General features: G+C 42.7%; 1 protein-coding gene and 1 long non-coding RNA gene across 4 annotated transcripts; one reads left to right on the top strand and one right to left on the bottom strand.

The window, feature by feature from the left end:
- Positions 1–293: 293 nt before the first annotated feature.
- Positions 294–14,083, bottom strand: LOC147158441 (sine oculis-binding protein homolog). Of its 3 annotated transcripts, none has more exons than XM_086061822.1 (7): positions 13,784–14,083; positions 10,182–10,311; positions 9,806–10,000; positions 9,259–9,410; positions 7,252–7,341; positions 5,270–7,153; positions 294–2,857 (listed from the first exon to the last, which is right to left on the bottom strand). In XM_086061822.1, the coding sequence occupies exons 1-6, from the start codon at positions 13,874–13,876 to the stop codon at positions 5,273–5,275; spliced, it is 2,541 nt and encodes an 846-aa protein (XP_085917948.1). In that variant the 5' UTR covers positions 13,877–14,083; the 3' UTR covers positions 294–2,857; positions 5,270–5,272. The 3 variants fall into 3 exon arrangements, with proteins under 3 accessions (XP_085917948.1, XP_085917947.1, XP_085917946.1); XM_086061821.1 differs by having other exon boundaries at positions 7,246–7,341; XM_086061820.1 differs by having other exon boundaries at positions 5,270–7,174; positions 7,246–7,341.
- Positions 14,084–18,251: 4,168 nt separating this feature from the next.
- On the top strand, positions 18,252–20,282 carry LOC147158442 (uncharacterized). The gene is made up of 2 exons (XR_015090753.1): positions 18,252–18,416; positions 19,404–20,282. It is a non-coding gene; the product is annotated as an uncharacterized LOC147158442 (long non-coding RNA).
- The last annotated feature ends 598 nt before the right edge of the window (positions 20,283–20,880 follow it).

The following is a 20,880-nucleotide window of genomic DNA, read 5'->3' on the forward strand; positions in this document are numbered from 1 at the left end:
CCATCCTGCACATCGATGTTGTTCCCCCATGTCGGGATACACTTGCACCCTCCAATCTCCCACATATGCCCCCCGCCCTAGGCCGGAATTCCTGTCCCCTTATCTCATCAATCTGTTTCAAAGCCTCGACTCACTGACTTTGGGTATTTGTGGAATGCTGATGCGCAGCCTCGCAGACATGCTGCTGCAGCTAAAAATAGACTTTAGAAACTAAGATTCCGGCTGGCATACCCCCCTGAATTACTTAATTATGTAAACACACGGTAAAGATTCAGACAGAAATAAATGAAAAGTTGTTGCTCTTAGAATAACCTTTATTTAACTTTACAAAGAGTTCAAATACAAACAACCTGTGATATCTATTCAGTGGGCTAAATGTGTTATAGCAAAAAAAAAGTGTGGCACTAAAGTACTTTTTATCCAAATTCCAGTAAGCACACACATAAAGTATAACGGCATAAAAAACAGCTAATAGTTCAAATGTGCAACAAAATCAGTAATGGCAGTCATTTATTTGACTTTTTTTTATCCTATGATGTGAGAATAGAGGTGGGGTTTTTTTTTTGTAGTGACTCACATAAACTGTTGTCCAAGTCCCCTGGCCAGCCAAGGATGACTTCCAGTAATAACGGCATGAACTGTGGTGGTGAGAGTGGCGGCTGGAATGAATGGGGCTGGGGGTGACGCGGGTCGCCACAGCGGGCACGCTTACGCTTGGACGAGCACACATAAGTGGATGTAGTTCTGGAATGATGGCACAGGTGGGGTCACATTTGGACATGGTTATTCTAACTGATAAGTTGGCGCCTTTAACCATCAAATAGGACTAGACACTTATGTCTTTTTTTTCATGTGCTTTATCAGTGGACAAGTACAAATAATGGCATAGCAGAAAATCGTTTTGGCATTTAATGTCAGTCCGGTGGCATTGTTAACGTTCTTGGTGCTGTCTCAACACAAACAGGCAGCGGAATATTTCCAAAGCGTACACTGCTCTCTAGTGGAGATGCAGTATACCATACAGGAGTTGAATATTTTAGAGTTAGACAGGGACAGATTTTTAATGAGTACCAAATTGGATTTGGAAAAATTAAGATTGTAGACTTCTAGGTTTACTTCATTGTGTGGCGGTGTATAAAGACAAAATCATAAAATCCTGTCACGGTCTGACAGGTGGCAAATCCAGGTTCAGAAAGTAAAAACCCTGCCACAGTTTGGCTTTAGCTCCAGGTGCTAGCTAGCTAGCTAGCTAGCTCCGTGCCTAGCTCTTATGGTGCTCGTTTACCTGCTAGGTAGCTAGCTAGCTAGCATCAATGGCAAAACCGTGGCAGGGTTTTTACTTTCTGGACCTGGAATGCCACCTCTGCGGTCTGAATATATTTATACTTCACTTTATGAACAGAAAGTTTAATGGCTTCACAAATCAGAAATATGTGACCTTGAGATTAAGAACTGACAAATAAAACTCACGAGTCTCATCCATAAGTTATTATAACTAGGAAAAAAAAGAGTGTTGGACATACAGTAGCATCTAGCTGGATAAAATCACAGGATGTGTTCCCAAAAGAGGGAACTGTAATACTGATCGCTGTATAGCACAGCATTTGATGGTTGAATATAACACCACACTTGGTAATAATTACAGTACAAGCCTGTTATTTGCTGGAATCATCTGATAAGAGCCTTTTTTTTAAAGGCAGAATCTATAGCTCACTTGTACAGTTTGTCCCGTTAGGACGTTCTTTGTGAGTAGAAAACAAAAAACCAAACAAGTTTGATTGATTGATTGATTGATTGTTTTGAATGCATCACTTGGCTGCAACCAGCAGAGGCGCTGTTGATTCAGTCTCAAGTAATTTGCCGTCATCTGTGGGAAGTTGAACAACATGTGCACAACTCCTGTTGGTAGGATTATTCTGCTCCATACATGAAATTCATTAACAAAAAATATTTCATCTGTTGTCGATAAAGGAAATGCCGATGGGTGGGGTCTTTAAACAACATTTATGGACTAGCATCAGTAGGCAATCCCTTTTATAATCTTATATTGCATAAGTTTTTTTAATACATTATTTTACAGGAATCTAGTTTTGACATCTTGTCACACTGCTCAGTCATCAGTCTTAACCCCAAAATGTGTCTGTGATGATTTAAAAAAAATCTCACCCCTCCCTTGGTGAATACCTTACAGCTCAAATGTTAGTGTATTTAGATTGGGCTGGGAGATGGAGGAGAGAAGGTTATCCTATATTTCGAGCTGTCGGTCAAAAAAAATAAAACCCTCCTCCTGAAGTCGGAGCCCCCGTCGACCAGGTAACCCAAAACCTGGATCGGGGAGTCCGTGTGGTATAAGGGGAGAGGAACAATGTGGCTCTTTGTGCAAGCTGGGCAGAGAAAACAAGCCGTTTCCCTTGGAAAGAGATCATGTTCAGGCTCCATCTGAGAAGACCACACAAGGCTGATCAGTGCCCTGTCTGCTGAGCGGAGCAAGGAAGAGGGCGAGGAGGGGGTTGAGGAAGAAGAGTGCACAAACATCAACACACTTTAGGGGATCGTCTGACAAGATGTGAAAAGATGGTCCGTATCAAACAGTCTTTGGACACAACAGAACACACTAGCCTGTGACACTTCTTTTGGTCCTAAATGTGTGATTGTGTTGTGTCCTCCCCCCTCTACGTGGACTTCACGTGGCCATCTGGGCTTTCTGCTTTGGCACCCTACTGGTCCACAGTTCAGGCAACCCTGGTGGGCTGTGGCGAGCAGGCGGGAAGGTGTTAGCACTGGCGCCGTCCACACGAGGGCGGGGTACTGAATCTGGCACTGCCATACTGTGTTGAACAGGGGTGCTGTTCATCCACTGGGAAGGAAAAAACAGAAGATGAGGATAAGATGTAAGATATCCTTTAAACATATCACATTTGTTTATTCACCCATGTCATATAAACTTTCTGAGTCTACTCGACACTACCGATAACTTACACAATCAAACCAAGAACATCTGGCCTTTCTCTCTCTCACACACGTGCGTATTAAATGCCAACAGGCACGCACTCATGTGAAGGCAGTGTTCTGTACTCCCTCTGTCTCTTTGCGTTTTAGTTTCAAAAGCTCAGCGAATACTCAAGTGGTGGGTTCAGATTACACAAGCCTATAAAATATCCCAAATAAACGCAAGGAAATTTAGACAGAAAAAGCAACTGTTTCCTGAGTCCATATCCTCAAGTCGGCTGCCATTTCTGTCAGAGTGAGAGATATTTTAAAAGACGTCCAGCCGAAAAGACAATGAGGGAGGACGTTAATGCTGCTCTCAGAGCACAGAGGTGGCGAGCTAAAGCCATTCACATAGGGCAGCAGCCAGCTCTCGTTACACACAACGCCGGGCCATAAATCCGTCTGCACGACACAAGCAGCACACTGTGATTTCATATGTATCGGTTACTAGGGGAACACTTGAAACCACAACAAATGACAACACTCACTTTTAGTGAAAGGGAATCTTGCAATACAAGTGCCAAAAACATTATTTCAAAAGACAACGGTTTGCGTAGTCTGCCAATGGCATTCGAAAATACTTTTTTAAAGTTGACTGTTGACCTTTTGAGGGACAACGCAGCGGAAAAGCAGAGCAGTTGAAATTAAAAACCATGTCTGAAATATCAGCGGCTTAATCTCAGGACATACAGTGAAACGGTAACATGATCTCATTATGGCACGTTACCAGTGGGCGAGGACGGACGGATGGTGTTACAGCCGCTTGGACTACCAACTCGATGAGTGAAATAAAGAGGGCCCTTTGATAGGTCCAAAGTAAGGAGGCTGTTCTGCTATACTTAACATCTGGTTGGCAACGGACAGCAGTTGCGAGTGCAGACAGGGAAGAGGATAATAGGAGAGCGCTAGAGTCGACCAAGCTAGGGTGTCACTATGACGTGCATAATTGAATTACTCTGGTTTTGTCCATATGTTTTGTAAAGAAACCCCAGAGCTGTATTCCAGCTGGGTCTTACAGTAGTACCTTGTAAGCCTTTCTGACAATCATCTGCTTCTACGTTGACTTTAAAACATATTTGTCGTGTCTTTAGGCCTCGATAGACCAAGCCGACGTCAGCCTAATGTGACAGACTCCTAAAAAGGATGGAAATACACACCGCAACAAACAGGAACCGATGCCATAGCTTCTGCGCATGCATGAGCTGTAATACCCCTCCATACCATCGGTGGCGGTAGTCACTATTCCTCATTGTTGGAAAAAGGCAACCAGAAAGCTTTGTAGGAAGCGGGACATAAAAATATAAACAATGCATACCGGTTTCTTTTTCACAATGTATTCCCACGTGAAGCACACCCTTAGGCTCTTTACAAAATAATCCTGTAATATAAAAGTAAATTCTAACTCGTATATCCATTTACGTCACCATGTCTTGCCATAGTTTGGCTTTCATCACTCGATCGACGTACCCTTTAACGGTAATGTAATACGATGACGGTCTCTCTTGGACCATAGTGATGAATTCATCTTTGTGATCTTCTGTCCAGACAAACATCCTAATTATGTCCAAATGCGAAGGGTGATAAGCAGCGATTCACTAGCTAACAGCCAATCAGAGTGATTAAATGCCACAATGGTCCGACGCCGATTCGATTCAACTTCCGACAACCGATTTACGATGTCAGATTGGTGTATCGAGGCTTGTAGTTTGACTTCACTGTCATTATTTATGAACAACTCGTGCACTGCAAACCGTCCAGGATAAAAGTATATGTTATACTGTACTTAGTGCAGCCAAAGGGATCCTAGCAGGCAACTAAAGCATTGTGACTGTCAGGTTGTCGAAAGTGATCGCCTTTCAAAGTGACTCTCACTACCCGTGCCCTTCACCTCCTTCCCCTGTTGTAACCTTAGAGCACTGAAGAGTGCCAGGTAACCAGGATTCTCTCTGTTTGGCGCCATGCTGTTTAGTGACCATGTGCATGTGAAACCTGTGATTCAGTTTCTCCTATGGGAGTCTGTGCACACACTTTCCGGTGCTTGGTCAAATGATATTTGGTATAATTGGTGTTTTTTAATTCATAACATGGCATGGGAAAAGGTTACTAAGTATTATAATGCAATGAGATTTATAAAACCAATAGCAAATATACAGTAGTTAGCCCACTTTTCTTGCCATTCCTTGAGTAGTTAATTTATTTTCTAAATCTTGGGACTTGTGACATGCACCAAATTGAGCATATTAAGTGTTCTCTCTGGCCTGGAACTGTCATCTCTTACCTCTTATTTGTTTTGATCACGGATTCGTAGACATCTCCTCTTCAGAGCTGGCTCCATGTCTCCAGCACTGGGCATGTTAGCAGGGCTCCTTAAGCTACCCTTGTCCCTGAGTTTGGGCAAGAGTAGTGGGGTGGTGGCCCCACCTGTCTTTAGTGCAGTAGGTAGAGCATAGGCGTGGTCCTCATCTGGCAAGTGTGGGTCTTCTTCTGCATCTCTAACTCCTGCCAAAGGCTCTTCTGTCTGATTGACTGGGCCCTCGACCCGTACAGAGCAGACAACTGAGCACTTGTTTTCTTTTATAGATTCCAGCTCAGTTAATGCAGGATCTGTGGGTGCGGGTCCTCTCTGGGGTAAGGGTGAGCCCGGGTTGGTCATGGATAGCACTGAGGAAATCCCATTAGGACCATGATTCTGAGATTTCAGGATAGGACCCATGGCATCATATGGGTGGTTATTCACTGTAGGGCTTTGTGGGCTGTGTGCAGGTGAGATATGGCTGTCCTGATGTTGGTATACAGTGTCATGTGAAGGGGGCTGTGGTGGTGGACTGGGTCTAAAGGTGTCATGGAGCCCAGATTTGGCACCCTGCACAGACTCCTCTGAGAAGTCCACTACTGCCTTGACATTGGGTTCCAGCTTTACTTGGGTTCTATGTAGAACCCTTTGTATGACTTGTCGTTCCGAGTGCTGTTGTTGTTTATAGTCTGTCAGTCCTTCTGAGCTGCGTGTTGAGGAGGGTGATGTGTTGTACTGCGCCCTGGGGGACAATGTCCCACTGTGGCACGTTGATGATGGGGATGAGAAAGGCCTCTCTGATTTAACCCAACCTATGTCCTTGGAATTGAGGTCACTGGGTGAAGGCAAGTTTCTACTCAATCTGTGGTTTAGCAATTGGCTGTTCCCTTCGGGGTTCCCGGGAGATGGGAACCTTGAGGGTATGGATCTACATCTGTCTGTTCCCTCTGGCACATGCTTTATAACACCAGTGTGATTTGGGGTTTCTAGATTTGTTTTGGGAGGTACTGGAATTGGTATTGGAATGGGTATTGGGACAGGTAGAGGAACAATAATGGGGTACGGTACTAGGACAGTGGGCTGGGGTAGGAGAGGACTAAAGGAAGGAATACCAAAGTTCATTAAGTGAGGCATTGGCACAGGGCCTCTGGGTAACATATGTGGAGGAGAGTGTAAGCCAGGGAAGTAGGGCCGAGGGAGAGGATGCATCATTCCTGGGGGGTTAATGGAGGAAGAAGTGGGAGGCTGCAGGTGTGGAGAGTGAAAAGGTCTGTGGATAGGACTGGAAGAAGGACCATGGGGTCTTGGATGGTGGGCATTAGCAAGGGGGCTTCTGAGGCCCTGAGCATAAAGAGGAGGTCTAATGAAGGGCATTTGCATTTGGGGAATGTGCGGATGTTCTAGTGGGTGGCGTGGAAGAGGAGGAGGAGGATTAAGTGTAGTGTGAGGTGGCACCTCTACAGCAGGCAGAGGTTGGATGAGCCTGTCCAGAGTCCTCTGCCCAGTGACAGGAACCTTCGAAGATGATGATGATTCTGATGGGGATGTGGAGGATGATTCTGACGATCCCAGAATTGGTGTAGGGCCCTTGGGAGATATGTTTCTTTGTTGTGCTTCGCCTGTGCTACTACTGTTGTTCCAAGACTCTGGCGTGAGAAGCTTTTGCCCAACAATATTTTGGTCTGATCTCCCCTCTTGGCCAGCTCTAGCAGGGCTGGAGCATGTAAGGGCCGCTCGAGCTTCTCTGTAGAACACATCCATCTTATACTGATTCAGGCATTTGGTGCTGCAGAACTGGAGCCGCTCTTCACCAGATCCAAAATCCAAATATTCTTTGGTGTGACGGACATGCTTACACCAATCACACACCTGTAACACAGGAGAGAGAGACTGTGGAGGGTCACAAATGTGATCCATCACCTAATTACCTGTGTAGAACTGTGTATTAAGTATCATCTTACTCTAACATTGCTGTTTATCTTCATTACCAGCCTGGGTGAGTCCTCTGTATGGGGGTGCTGGGGGGATCTCTCTCCATGGAGGTCCTCATCTCTGGCCTAATTGGTAGAAACCACAATATGAAACATTGACATTGAATCAATGTCAAGCAGTTAAGCAAACTTGAACTCACACATGTGAGGGATTAACTTGAAACGTAGTACTGTATTTGCTTGAAAATGCACTATAGAATCAATCTTTGGACAGCAAATCAAATTTGAAGAAGTGCAAAAAAGGATCTGCCTTATCATGAATGGCATCAAACCCTAAAGGTCAGTCCAGCAAAGGGAAATCGCTATGTTGTGAAATAGATACGCATATACAACATAGTGGAGAGAGTGGAGATGCAACTGATGTATTGTCATATTAATGTTGCCAATATTAATATGGGAATTTGTCTTGATTTTTGTAAGCTGATCTTTTGTGGATCCGAGTGCTTCCCCGGCCCACCGAGTCGTGTTGAGTTACAACACATGAGGCAGCTGAAGGTAAGGTATGCACTGAAAGTGGACACCTCGCCCCAGGCCTCCTGGCCTTCTTCTCAGACAAGCAGCAACAAGTCAACCGCACTGCTTCCCTTCCCGCCTCTGAAAACGTAGAGGGCTTGTTGCACGCAGTCTGCTCAGACAGCTGTTTTGTCCTGACACTCTTGTGACCAAACCCATCACAGTATAGACAACAGCGATGGCGAAAGCGGATATCGTTGCACGTCACCCCGTACCTCTAGATGGTATATCCATGTCTTAATGGAAGGTGACAAATCATGCTGTGTGCATCCGAGCGGTCCCTCATAGTGGTTGTTGTGGTCTTTCCCCAACACCAAAGCCGCTCTAGTGACTGACCCCCCTCCATTAACGGGAAACTGATACTAAGCAACCTGGATAAACTTTGACCTCCATCACCATATTTTTTTCCAACAAAAATTCCTAGTAACTGGGTTTTATGGGAGACCTTTTCAATCATTCAATTCAATTTTGGTTTTGTGTCCTAACCAACACACCCATTAGAAAAATCTCATCACACAAGCCCGAACAAAAATTTCACAAAAAGTATGAATACTGAAATACCGTAAAATCATGTGTATAATATGCACCCACATTTAATTGTTCTGCTTGTCACTATACTGTATTTCACTAAATAAATAGATGAACAAAGATATATTTGTAATTAATACATAATGCTTTTTGGACAAATTAATTTAAATTCAATTATTTCCCACAGCGCCCCTGATTTGTCAAGGCACCCACAAGTGCCATGGTACACTGCTTAGGAGTCACTTAGGGTAACAAACTTAACAGTAAACGGCAGAGGTGGGCGCATCAATGAATTTTGAGCGTCCGTCATTCATCAACAGTCGGGACCCCCTTCCGTTATCGTCAATATTTTAAGTCGAACCGCATTGTAATCATCAATCTGTAATTTGTCAAAACTCAATGAAATTGGCGTCATTAACGGATTGATGATTAGATTGACAGATTGGCGATTACATGAAAAGACAAAAACCCACTTCCGGCAATGCTTTTAGGTTTTTCGAAGTTTCCTGTCATACATTAGTTGTCAACAAAACTGATGTCCGTCATTGATGAATTGACAGACCTTATATCAATATGGACGTAATTCCCATCTCTGGTAAATGGTAGACTCAGTTATTAATAAAGTTTCATTTCTATGGCAGTGATGTAACCCAAATTTGTATATCCTGTATGTCCAAACCCACTGCAGCTGAGGCAGTATTAAAGTCCCAATTACAGCAAATGTTTTTGTGAAAAACATTTGTAGGCCATTAATATTCCATAAAATTTGTATGAGTGTGCTTTCTGGTGCCGTGTGTGTTGACGTATTCGTACAACGGTGCACAAACTAGTTCATGGCTGGCCATACGTATAACCTTGAAACCTTGTATGTTAGCAAAGCATAACCTTCAGCTATGTCACAATAACTTACATTCACAGTCAATATGTTCTGCCACTGCTCACCTTATTGCGCTTGAAGTAGGCCCGTCTGCAGGCGGCAAAACACTTCTCACTGCAGAAGCTCTTGAGCTCAGAACCCATGCATAGAGAGTAGCGCTTAACACCTTCCTTCTGGCACCAAACGCACACTATCTGCACATTCTGTACGTCGTCCACTGCAGGTGAAGAAGAAACTGCGGTCAAACCAGTGGAATTTGAGAAACTCAGACTTAACAGAAGTTTTTTTTTTTTTATCATATACTGCTTTTTAGAACCAACTGAAGTGATTCTTGAGAGAACCTGTAAAAGACAAGGTATGTTTCAATTTAAAATCTTACATTGCCACATTAAAAATGGAAACTAGAAATGCATACTACAGTCCATCCTACCTGGAATCCTCCAAGTATTCATGATTCAAATTAACATAGCGAGAATTAGCTAAAATGTGGTTTTAATGGGCAGCATGGTGGTGGGTGGCCCCCAACTCTTACCCAGAGTTACCTAGAGAATTAGCGGTATGGTAGATAATGCATGGATGGTGATTTTAATAATACTCTCTATAGATTGCTACCTGCTGATGGCTTTATGAGCGGCACAATAACGGGTGCACTCTTGTGCTCCTTGGGCGTGCTTGAGGAGGTACTTGTCGAAGAGGAGGAAGATGAAGACGAGGGTACGCTGAATGACTCCCTCTCAACGCTCTTCATAGCGAGGACCGAGTGACTGACTTTGCTGTCCACGCTTTTGGGTTTTGGCAAAGAGTTTTCTGAAAGACATACCAAAATGTATTCACCGTCAAGGAATTCTATCAACTTTAAAAGGAGGTGGATCATGAATGAAAGATGAGAAGACGCTATAAATTTGAGTGACTACATGTCAGTTTAACCTGCAGAACCTGTCGGCAAAGTTTTCACGGTGTATTCTAACAGTGAGGCAACTGCCCTTACCTTTCAACACGGATACATGCTGGCGCCTCTCCCTGTAGTTCCTGATCTCGTTGGCCTCAGCGTCTCGGAGATCTACTTTGTCGTAGCCGTACCAGCCCAGGAGCTCGTTCATGGTGCTTTCGGCAAAAGTCTACATGGGACAAATAGGAAAAGAAGTGACAGATTGGAATTGTTTTTATATGTATAAAGTAAGAGCCACAAATAGGATATTGTTTATATCGTGGGTTGTGGTGGAACTTTTTATCCTACGCTAAACATAATCAGACCTTACTACCTCGAATGAATGAGAGGGATTCTTTCTCAGCTCCAGCCCGGTTAGAGAACTGAATCTGAGCACAGTGGGGTTCAGTATGACGCTTTTTCCATGATGTATTCATGTTGTTTACCCTTGCTAAATCTGAGACGGAAAGGTTTAAAACCCGACACCAGTGTGAGATCTATGAATCATCCTTTGTTTATCTCATCTAATTAGAAAAAAGCGGGAGAAAAGAAATCTGTTCCCTGCAGATGTGTGGTCCCCCCTCTTTTTTTATTACGACCAGATGAAAAAAAAATCAAAACACAAAGGTCCCTCTTTATCCACCCACCTCTCTCTGTGGTTTGGGAAGAACCGGATTGGAGGGGAAATCTGATCCGGAATGGGCAGAAATCAGAGTGGGACACCCAACACCGCAGCGAGGTCCCACGCTTCTCGGAAATGCCCCGCTTCTCTTCCTTCGCCCAGCTCCCCCCCCACTCCCCTCCGCCCTCCTTCTGGCCCTTCACATCCATCCTCCCCATGTTCACCATCCTCCCCTCCACCCCGACACCTTCCAGCCCTGACACCCGACCCGGCCCGGCCTCTCGGGTTTCACCCTTTTCCAGCACAGCCAGTCTGCTGCGGCGGCGTAGAAGCGCCGTAGTACCGACTACACATTCTTTCCCTTCGCTTTCCTCACTCCGACCTCTGCTCTGAACCGGGGCCCTCAAAGAAATGGATCTCTCCCTTGACTTGCTCACTTTCTGCTGTGTATGTGTGTGAGTAAGAGCAAGCAGTATCATATCCAGCTAAATATGCCTAACGATGATTAAAGTCAAGTATCCGGTGTCTGGTGCTGCGCTCTGGGCCTGACGTGGAGGGAGTAAGTTCGAATGCGGTGTTGAAACAGATGTATTACAGAGACAACACTGGGCCGGACCTCAGCGGACTGAGAAATCAGCTCTCGTGCCTTGCAGTGTGTGACCCGCTTTCCATCTTACCTCTGTTAGCCACAAGCTTTCTACACATATACTCAATTGGCAGATTCTTATAGAGTCAACAGATTGTATTGATTTCAGCCTACCCGGACCTTTTCAAATAGCAGTATAGTTGGAGTCCATTTCAATCCCTTAAGGTACAGTCAACCTTACACTCTCTGTCCATGTGGTGTTACCATCAAATGTACACATTCTCTCCCGGTGACATTTGACTTTTCACCTCTCCGGTCGTATCACACTGTACTTGCACCAGGAAAAAATGTACAAACAGTGACCCTTAAGTCGAGTGATTAGCCCGCTGGGGTTCATGAGTGTAGATTGCACCCGAGGGACAGAAGTTGACCCTCACAAGTACACCTATTTCTGACGCCGTGTGGGATATTATTGGATTCTACTGATGCTGTTTGTAGCCGTTCTATGACCCAGATGTTATGAGGTCAATTCTTGAGTGACTGTATCTATCACTGACTGTGTTGGGTTAATTGTTGCACTCAAAGTTGACTGTACCTCCAGGTTTAAAGGACAGAGATTTAGCTAAACTATTGTGGGACAGTTTTGGGATTCAAAGGATTCAAAGTTCACTGTGGCTTTTGTCCAAGGTAACTAACTGTTTGTAAGACCACAAATGTTTTCTAGTAAACATAGTCATTTGTTTGCTTGTTTCTAAAACCAAGACAAGTGACAGAAATTGACATTTACTCTACCCTAATTTCCGACAGTTTATAGTTTTTTATTGGACTCCAATGTCGCTGTTTCTACATTTTCTTGGACCTACAGGTTATGGGGTCCCTTAGTATGGATTGCACAATGAGGCATAGTACCTCGGGCCCCATTACTGACAGTGTCAGGTTTAATTATTCGACTCCCAAAGTGACTGTTTGCACCTTTTTATATTGGGAACAGAAAAAGTAAACTGGCAAACAGAAATGTATTTTTGCCACACCCCCTATTTCTGACAGTGTGAGAGGACTGTTATTGGATTCCAACAATTTTTAGCTTTTTCTAGGACCAAAAGTTAAGTGTAGAGTCTACCTTAAAGACACCATTTCAGACTGACTAATTATAACACTGGAGTGTAAAGGTTTGTATATTTTTTAAGTATCAAGTTGCAGTTTGTGCTTTTTTTTCTAGACCAATGTGGTCTCGTAGATTCTCCCTTATATGACAGAAATGGTGCTTTACTGTCCCCTATTCTGATGGACTATATATATCTTGGACTACCTACTGAAAACTGTTTGCGCATTTTCTTGGACCAAAAAAAAAGTGTTCCCAAGGTGTAAAAGCCACTTGCCAAAGGTATAATTCCAGTGGCAGATCACTGTACTTTTGTGTCAATGTGTATACAACTCTGACGTTCATTCAACAGTTTTGTCTGTCCACCCTTCCCACACAGTTGTTTGTGTTTCTTTCTGGCAGTTGAGACAAACATCTGCTTTGTGAGAGTGACAGGCCGTATCCTAAACCACAGCGAGAGTTGCGTCCAAAGCCAACAAACCCGGGCCGACCCTGAGAGCCAACCGGGGCAAGCTTTACATCAAGCGGGGATAGTATTTCGCATGTTTTGATTAAAATTAGGGGAACTTGTAACACTACACCTCCCCTGGATATCAAAACTCCAGTCCAAACCACTTACAGAAAAAAAAGAGCACATTTCCTCCCCGCGCTGCCAGAATCATCCCCTCCTTCATGAAAAAAACTTCGATTTCCCAGGGCAGGCTTGAAGGAGCCTTGGATATCCCTTACCAACACTCTCAAATAACCAATGTCCGAACCCAAACAAAGCACACAATCCGTGGATAAGTTTCCATGCAATAATGTGTGCATAATGGTGGGAGGGAATTGCGCCATTTGACTCGTCATTATCAGAACAACGGCAACCTTTGAGGGGGCGAACGTCACTAATGTTGAAGTAGCGTTGAAGTCATGTTTGGACACCCAGCCGTGGGGCTGATGTGTGTTATTTGTGGATATTAATGTCCTAACCTTACCACCCGCCCCCACCCTTCAACTCCAGCGGGGGCAGGGAATAAGTGACGCACATCTGGATCTCCAGTGGACATAACTGTGTGCATGTCGGGGCCACAGCTGGCCTGACACTGCGTCACAAAAGGGACAACCTACTTTTTTCCCCCTTTTTTTCTTATCATCAGATAACATCTGCAGTGTATTTAAAATGTCATGTTTGGATAAGATTGATGATGACACTGATTAATATTTACCATTTTATAAAATGAGTTATCTTATCAGTTATGCTCTGTCACATCAAATGAATAAAAAGTACATTCAGCATGTTAATCCTACTCTGATTTGTGGGTAAAATAGGAATAAGGGGTTCTGTATTCAATGTGACCCATCATCTTTCTCACCTTCATCTCCTGGTTTATTTCCCTCTTTACGGGATGCGCGGGTTTCCTGCTGCGTTTACTTTCTGGCGGTCTCCCTTTCTCCATCTCTGGCATAGTCCCGGGTCTGTGGTAGATCCGGTTCGGATCGAAGTCTGATGAGTCAAGTCGTCAGACAAGTTCGGTTGATCAGTGGAGCGGGCCAGAGTGAAAGCTGTCACTCGCGGTGACAGCGGCTGTCATTCCCGAACGTGGAGCTTATCTGGAGCTCCGCACAAAAACAGTCCGCGGGACATGCGTGCGCGCTCCGTGCTGGAGGCTCCACTCACTGGCGAAGCAGCGCCGCTCGCTTAGATTCACCGTCGTCAAGCTAGTGTCGATTAGCGGATGGGTACTTCCGGTTAGCACTGAAAATAAAATGTCCCATTTTTATTTTTGAACGTGATGGCAAGTAATTTCAGCAATTATTTGATATCATAACACTGTGTGTAATTGTCCAAGAACTACTTTCCCCCCACTCTAGTAAGTCATTTCAACGGCAGCACACTAGTATTGCCGTACTAGTGACATTTTTCCTCCACTAATTTGAGATTTTAGATTTCACTAGTAGAACTACATTTTACTAGTTAAGCAATAGTGTGCACTAATTGATATCTGCCCACTACTAGTAGTATGAGTAAGTAAAGTAGAATTTTATATTGTCTCTATACTCTGTAGTGGTAACATGCAGTAACTTATCAACTGGTGCACAATTTTGTCTCATTAACATGTAGTCATTTTACAAATTCACCCTATACTAGTGCTCGTAATTGTCTCACTTGAAGACTGAGGAATTCAGCGCACTACTAGGACATCCTCAAACAGCTTCTAAAATTTAATTTAAAAGATCACTAGAAACTCATTCAAGTAAATTTCAAGTATTTTATGTTTCAATAAATAAAATACAGTATATTCCATTTTTTTGTCCATTTATACTTGCTAATTACTACTTATAGATGACTTATTAAAAGGGTAATAAAAAATATAAAATTCAAGACTTTAATAGGCAGAATTAAAGTGAAAAAATAAAAGTAGTCAGTGCTTTTGTCAGACATGGCCACGGCAGTATGTAAAAAAAAAAATGTCTAGGAATTGATTACGGTATAGGGACAACACATTGGGCAAGGGTTTAGCACGTCTGCATCAAAGTTCTGAAGTTTGGTGTTCAAAGCTTCATTCAATAAACCATTTAAAAGTCTGTGAAACTTTTGATATGAAAATGAAAGTAATATACAGCTAATCACAATTACCCCTAAAATATTTTACAATGGCTCATTCAAATTTACTGCTATGCCTTACTCGTTTGTTTTGCTTTTATTTTGAAAGTCAAACGGCCTTATTCTGGCCAAATTGTGTGTTGTTGTTTTTTTACACCGCTGCCCCCTCTTAGGATTGAAGAGGGAGGGCTTCTGATTTGATGTAACCCAACACCTGGCGCCCCCCCCCCACCCCCCTGCTTCCCAAATCTCACCAGATACATTTCATAAGGAATGCAAAGACTGTGTTTTATCTGAGGACACAGTACAAACACTGTCTCTTGTCCTAAAATAAGGAAGGAGATGAGAAGGCCGCTGCGGGTTAAACGATACCAGAGGAGGGGGGAGGCTTTTTCCACTTGGCCTCCTTTTGATCAGAGCATGTCCAGTGTAAAACACATGAGACGTCCACAAGGTCAAGATGCGTAAAAGGTGAAAGTCAGGTGAAGTCTTGGCCTGCGCGTCTTTACGCATGCAGGACATTTTGAAGCGAAACATTTGTGCCCTGGTTATTCTGGATGTTAAAGGCCAGGCTGGGAACTTGCGCCTATCGTGTTCCCCAGTCGGTGAGGAAAAGATGCGAACGATCGAGTTGCATTCGGTAACATAAACATGAGAGTGAAGCGTGTTGTGTTGCTTTAACGGAATTATTTTTACCTGGTTATTTTTGCATGCGCGCTCAGAAATGGGGGCTTAGACAAGGACGGGTCCATTTCTGTTCCTTTAGTTACAGTAATGTACTCCTCTGGGGGAGTTACTGGACACCATCTGTAATTCTTGTAGAATTAACGTCTAGTGTAAGAAGTCGACAAGTGCACTTGGGTTAAACTGACAGAAAAATCCTAGTTCAGTTAAAGTATCATTCAAAGGGCTAGCAACTAGCATCAACATTTTCTGTACCCTCTTGATTACATGTCAGGCCTCTTCAAATAATGAGTACGGTTTGTTTTGTTTTATATTCTGCAACTTCTCCCATGGAGCCTTTTTCTGCCAGATGCGGAAGAAGGCCTGATCTGTCTAAAATAATTCCTACTCTTATACTGTTTTAGCCGCCTCCGCACACTGGAGGGTGGCTCTGCCAATCTGACAGTGTGTGACCCGATGGTCTTAACTGGATCCAATTAGATATGTGTGACACTAAGTGCCCTAGGTCTCAGCGCTACATCGGCCTAGCTCAAGTCACGTATCTAATTATCCGTGACAAAGAAGCCAATTACATTTCTTTTGAAAAATATTTTATCCTCTTTAAGTAATGTTCATAACCATCAAAAATGTTTAAACATCACATATGATTGTACAGTTGATAAAGGTTATATATATATATATATATATATATATATATATATATATATATATATTAGAGCTGTCAAATGATTAAATTTTTTAATCACATCTTAGAATTTTGATTGATCATGATGAATGATTTTATTTAAAAAAAATTGCCTACCAAATTCGAAGTGCACCTGTTATGTGTTAATTATTTCGACATTTAATGTTACTATGAGGACGTCTTCAACATTTTTTTTGATCAACTGCACACCCTCATCCTCCTCTTTTTCAAATCAGTTAATTACTTGCATAATTTGAAATGGAAAGAAAAATGATTTTCTGTATATATATATATATATATATATATATATATATATTTATATATATACACTGCAATACTGTAGATTATTTCCATTTCCTGTGGGAAAAGCTAAGAAAGTAATGTATTTATTTATATGTCAAATACTCTTAAAGTGTACTTAAAAAAAGGACTTGAGGTGTACTTTTTAGTCAGGGGAGACAGACAGGAAGACAAGCGCTTTCTCCACTGTCTCCACACTTGCCCAGTATGCTCTGGTTGGAGGAATCCAGGCAGCATACTCGTGTAAACAGAAATCCGACCCGGTGCGCAGGGTTTGGGTTTCGCCCTCCTCGTAGACCCGCTGATGACACTCGATCCGGCCCTGCTTTGGGAACACGGGCTTATCTGATGCCTCACGAGAGGGCCCCTCTTTCTCCACATCGCCATAACAGCGCACATCTGGTGCCTCTGCAGGGAACGACGGTCCTTTCGGAGAGAGAAAGAGAAGGGGGGAGAGTGGGAGGGGGGTTGAAGCAGCGAAGCACTGTTTCCTCAACCATCCAATTACACAAATGACAGGGGACGTGGGGCTGTCCAAAGGGGCTAAAGTTTCAGTCCCCTAACATCTGGATTGAGTTAGAGAATGTCCACGGATACATGATAGCAGTGAGTTTACGTTCTCAATTTGGAGGATTTGAAACATCTTGAGGAGCCTGTCCTAACATGAACAGTAACACACTGTTGTAAGGAGTGGCTTACAGTTACACAAAGTGGCCAACAGGGAGCAATGTCGACCTGATGTGCTGTAAAAAAGTTATTCAATAATGTGTTTAGTAAAGTTAATTAAACCAAATAAAACACATTTTAATTCATATTTAAAAATAAATAAATGAAAATAATATATGGCTATTGTCTGTAAATAGCAGTGAAATAATTTTTTTACATATTAACTAATTTTAGCGTTTGTACTTTTTTTTTAAAACTTAATACCAGCATACATATCTGTTAAGTAGGCCTACAAAGTGTGAGTTTTTTTTGTCACGTGCGATTACAGAAACATATACATGAAAAACACTCCATAAAGATAAAACAATACAATTTAAAACAGGAGGCTACGCCTTCGTTCGTAACCTTGAAATATCGGATGTTGTAAATCGAGGAACTTCCTTGTGTGTATTTTCAATGTTGTCACTTTAGTTATGGCCACTAGATGTCGCTGTTACCATGCTGTTCATGCCCGCATCCACACACAGGTTTGTTCCCCTCTGTCAATGTTGCTGAAATCGATTAATATATTTTAATTGCTGTAAAGGAACAATAAATAAAGTGGCTCACTAAACTCATTTAGCATTCATTTTTTTTCGAGCATCCTACTACTATACATAACAAACCATAACAAAGTAATGACGTCAGTCATGTGCAGTTTCGACGTGATGGCGCCTTCGGTTGTTTACCAGAGATAAAAAAATATATATTTCAAAAAAGAAAAGGAAAAAAAGTGTTGTATGCTCAGCTGACTTCCCAATTGTCTCCAAACGTATTCAATGAAACACTTACGTCACTCCAGTCCACCACCTCCTACTGTCCATGACTGAGGCTGAGCCCCGGTATAAAAAGGTGGCTGGGAAGCAGCTGACACCATTGGGAGCACGAGCATCGACCAAAGGAGGAGGGAAAAAAGCATTTGGCCACGTCCTGTACGGCATCCTTCTTTACAACAAAGTTCAACATGTGCAAAATGACCATTGTCCACTTGGGAGTGATTATCTACGCCATTTGTTTATCAACACAGGTAGGCCTGCATTTATATGATTTATATAGTATGTTTGTTTGTTTGTTTGTTAGTTAGTGAGTTTGTGTGCGTGATGTTACATTTATTGCTATCATCTTACGTAGTTGTAGATGTGGAATAGCCTTTCATAAGACAAAATGCAAGATAAATAGTCATTTGATGACCCGAAAGGAAAATAACCTGAATTCGAATTATTTCATAATGGTGAATTCTCATGCCAATTATATGCATAACGATGTCAATTCAATATGAATTTTTATTCTGCTGCCTTTACACCTGAGACGATGATTCAGATCTCGTGTGACACACGCCCTGTGGAAATGTGGCGAGAGCATCTAAAGTTACTTTGGGTGTCAAAAGAAACCCGACACACTCGTGCAGGGTAATTGTTCTAAATGATTGGGAAGGTTTGGAATTAGTTAAAGTTTGTATTATTAATTTTATTTATTTTTTACATATGTTGGAATATATTTGGAAATTATTTGAATAGAATTTGAAACAATAATCCTGATATTTTAGCACAGGGGTGTGGCATCTTTCACTTATTGGTTATATGCATTTGCAGGTTAAATGTTTTAATAGTTTATTTGAGTTTAAAAAAAAAATATATATAACATGCATGGTAGATGTGTGTGTGTATTAGGGGTTTTCATCCCTCCAATAAAAAAAGATTCGATACGTATCGCGATACATGTGGTATTGAAGAACTGTAGATTTTCAAGTAGAACAACGGTTCGATTCGTCATGTTTGTTAAGATGAAAGAATACATAAAAGAGTCCAAAACTCCAACTAACAACCAATCATCAGCGACATCAAACCGATTTACACCTGGCATCTTTCAGAAACGTTGATACGTATCTCGATACATCAAGAGCATTAACAACCGTCGATTCAAGGACAGATTGAGTTTGGTTAATAAAAAACGTATATATATATGTGTTCGCACTCATATACTGTATGTTAAAAGCGCATATATCTGCCTTCAGGTGGTCTCCCAAAGCACCACATTCGCCACCACAGCGATGAACTACACAAACAGCACCTCGCCCACCATGGCCACCGACACGTACAGCGGTTCGACCAACCCCGCCTCCACCACCACCGGAGCTGGCCTCTCGCTGCACACCGCCGCCTCTTCCTCCGCCCTGCTCGCCGTCCTCGTGGCGGCGGCCTCTTTCCTGCACAACCTCTCTTGAAAGCTCCCCATTCCCCAAAGAACCCACCCGGTCCGGCCGCCGCCGCCGCCGCCACCCCACCATCATCACAACACTGCACCAGACAAACAAAAATGGATATGTTTTGTCAACATAATGATAATCAATATGTAATCAAGAAATGTCTTTCTGGGGGCGGGACTTCCGGCGGGAGGTGCAGGCCCCCTTTTTGCACGGTATGAAATAATGCACCTGGCTTTTCTAGGGCCTTTTCATTGCCACACTACAGATGCTATGTCCCGGGTTCAAAATGTGGACCACTTGGTTTATTGTGTGGCTTCAACCCCACCAGGCTATCAATACTACAATAGCTTTTGGCTCTAAAGTGTAATGCAGTATTTAATAACTGCATGAGCCAAATGAATTGTTTCCCCTTTTAATTTGGCGCCGCCATCTTAATATTTAAAATGTCAACTGTATGTAGCAATTTGTCTGAAGCGGGCATTGTCATTTTTAAGAGTCTTTATATGAATACCCATAACCCCCTCAGAACTCCCTCTTTTACAGGCTGACCCGGGAAATGACCGACCACATGGGCTGGGTTAATGTTATTGTTAATGTTTCCCCCTTTACAGCTTCTATTTTGTACAAAAGAAGTCCTGTGTATTATTATGATGTATCAATTCTGTACAATAAATTGTTGAAAAAAAGAATTAAGTTTCAATTTTTTTGGACCTATTATCAAGTAATTCTTAAAGGGGATGTCAACCTTAAACATTTCTTGACAATCATATGTTATATGTGACCTCACTATTAATCAATATTACATTTGTGGAATATAAATTATGCATCAAAATCCAGCCGTTTTTATTCATCTTAGGGCGCGGCCATTTTGCCACTTGCTGTCGACTGACGATGACATCACAACCCCAACCCGACCAATCACAGCTCACCTGTTTTCTGAAGCAAAGCTGTGATTGGTTATTGTCTGAAACCTGAGTAACTGTGATGTCATTTTCACAAAATGGCTTCCTTCTGATTTAGATAAAAACTGCTGGATTTTGCTGCCTAACTCAATCCACTAACACAATATCAACCAGAATACAGTATTTAGACCAGGGGGGGCTGAATAGAACAAATTGTCAATCATTTTTGGGGGGTTGACTTCCCCTTCAATGAGTATGCCAGTTTACCAGCGATTGGCTGGCAATCAATCCAGGGTGCACCCTGCCTCTTGCTCCAAATCAGCTGCAGGTCCTAATAAAATAAATAAATGGATAGATGGATGACAAATGTCACAGTCCTCCAT

This window comes from Leptonotus elevatus, chromosome 18, assembly GCF_054856555.1.
Source record: "Leptonotus elevatus isolate MCC_2025b chromosome 18, RoL_Lele_1.0, whole genome shotgun sequence".
Lineage (NCBI taxonomy): Eukaryota > Metazoa > Chordata > Actinopteri > Syngnathiformes > Syngnathidae > Leptonotus > Leptonotus elevatus.

Coding starts and splice junctions, on each gene's coding strand:
- LOC147158441 (XM_086061820.1), bottom strand. CDS start 13,876: ATGCCAGAGATGGAGAAAGGGAGACCGCCAGAAAGTAAACGCAGCAGG. Junction 10,001..10,181: donor GCATGTATCCGTGTTGAAAG/GTAAGGGCAGTT, acceptor TATGTCTTTCAG/AAAACTCTTTGCCAAAACCC. Junction 7,342..9,258: donor CCTACTTCAAGCGCAATAAG/GTGAGCAGTGGC, acceptor TCTACCAATTAG/GCCAGAGATGAGGACCTCCA.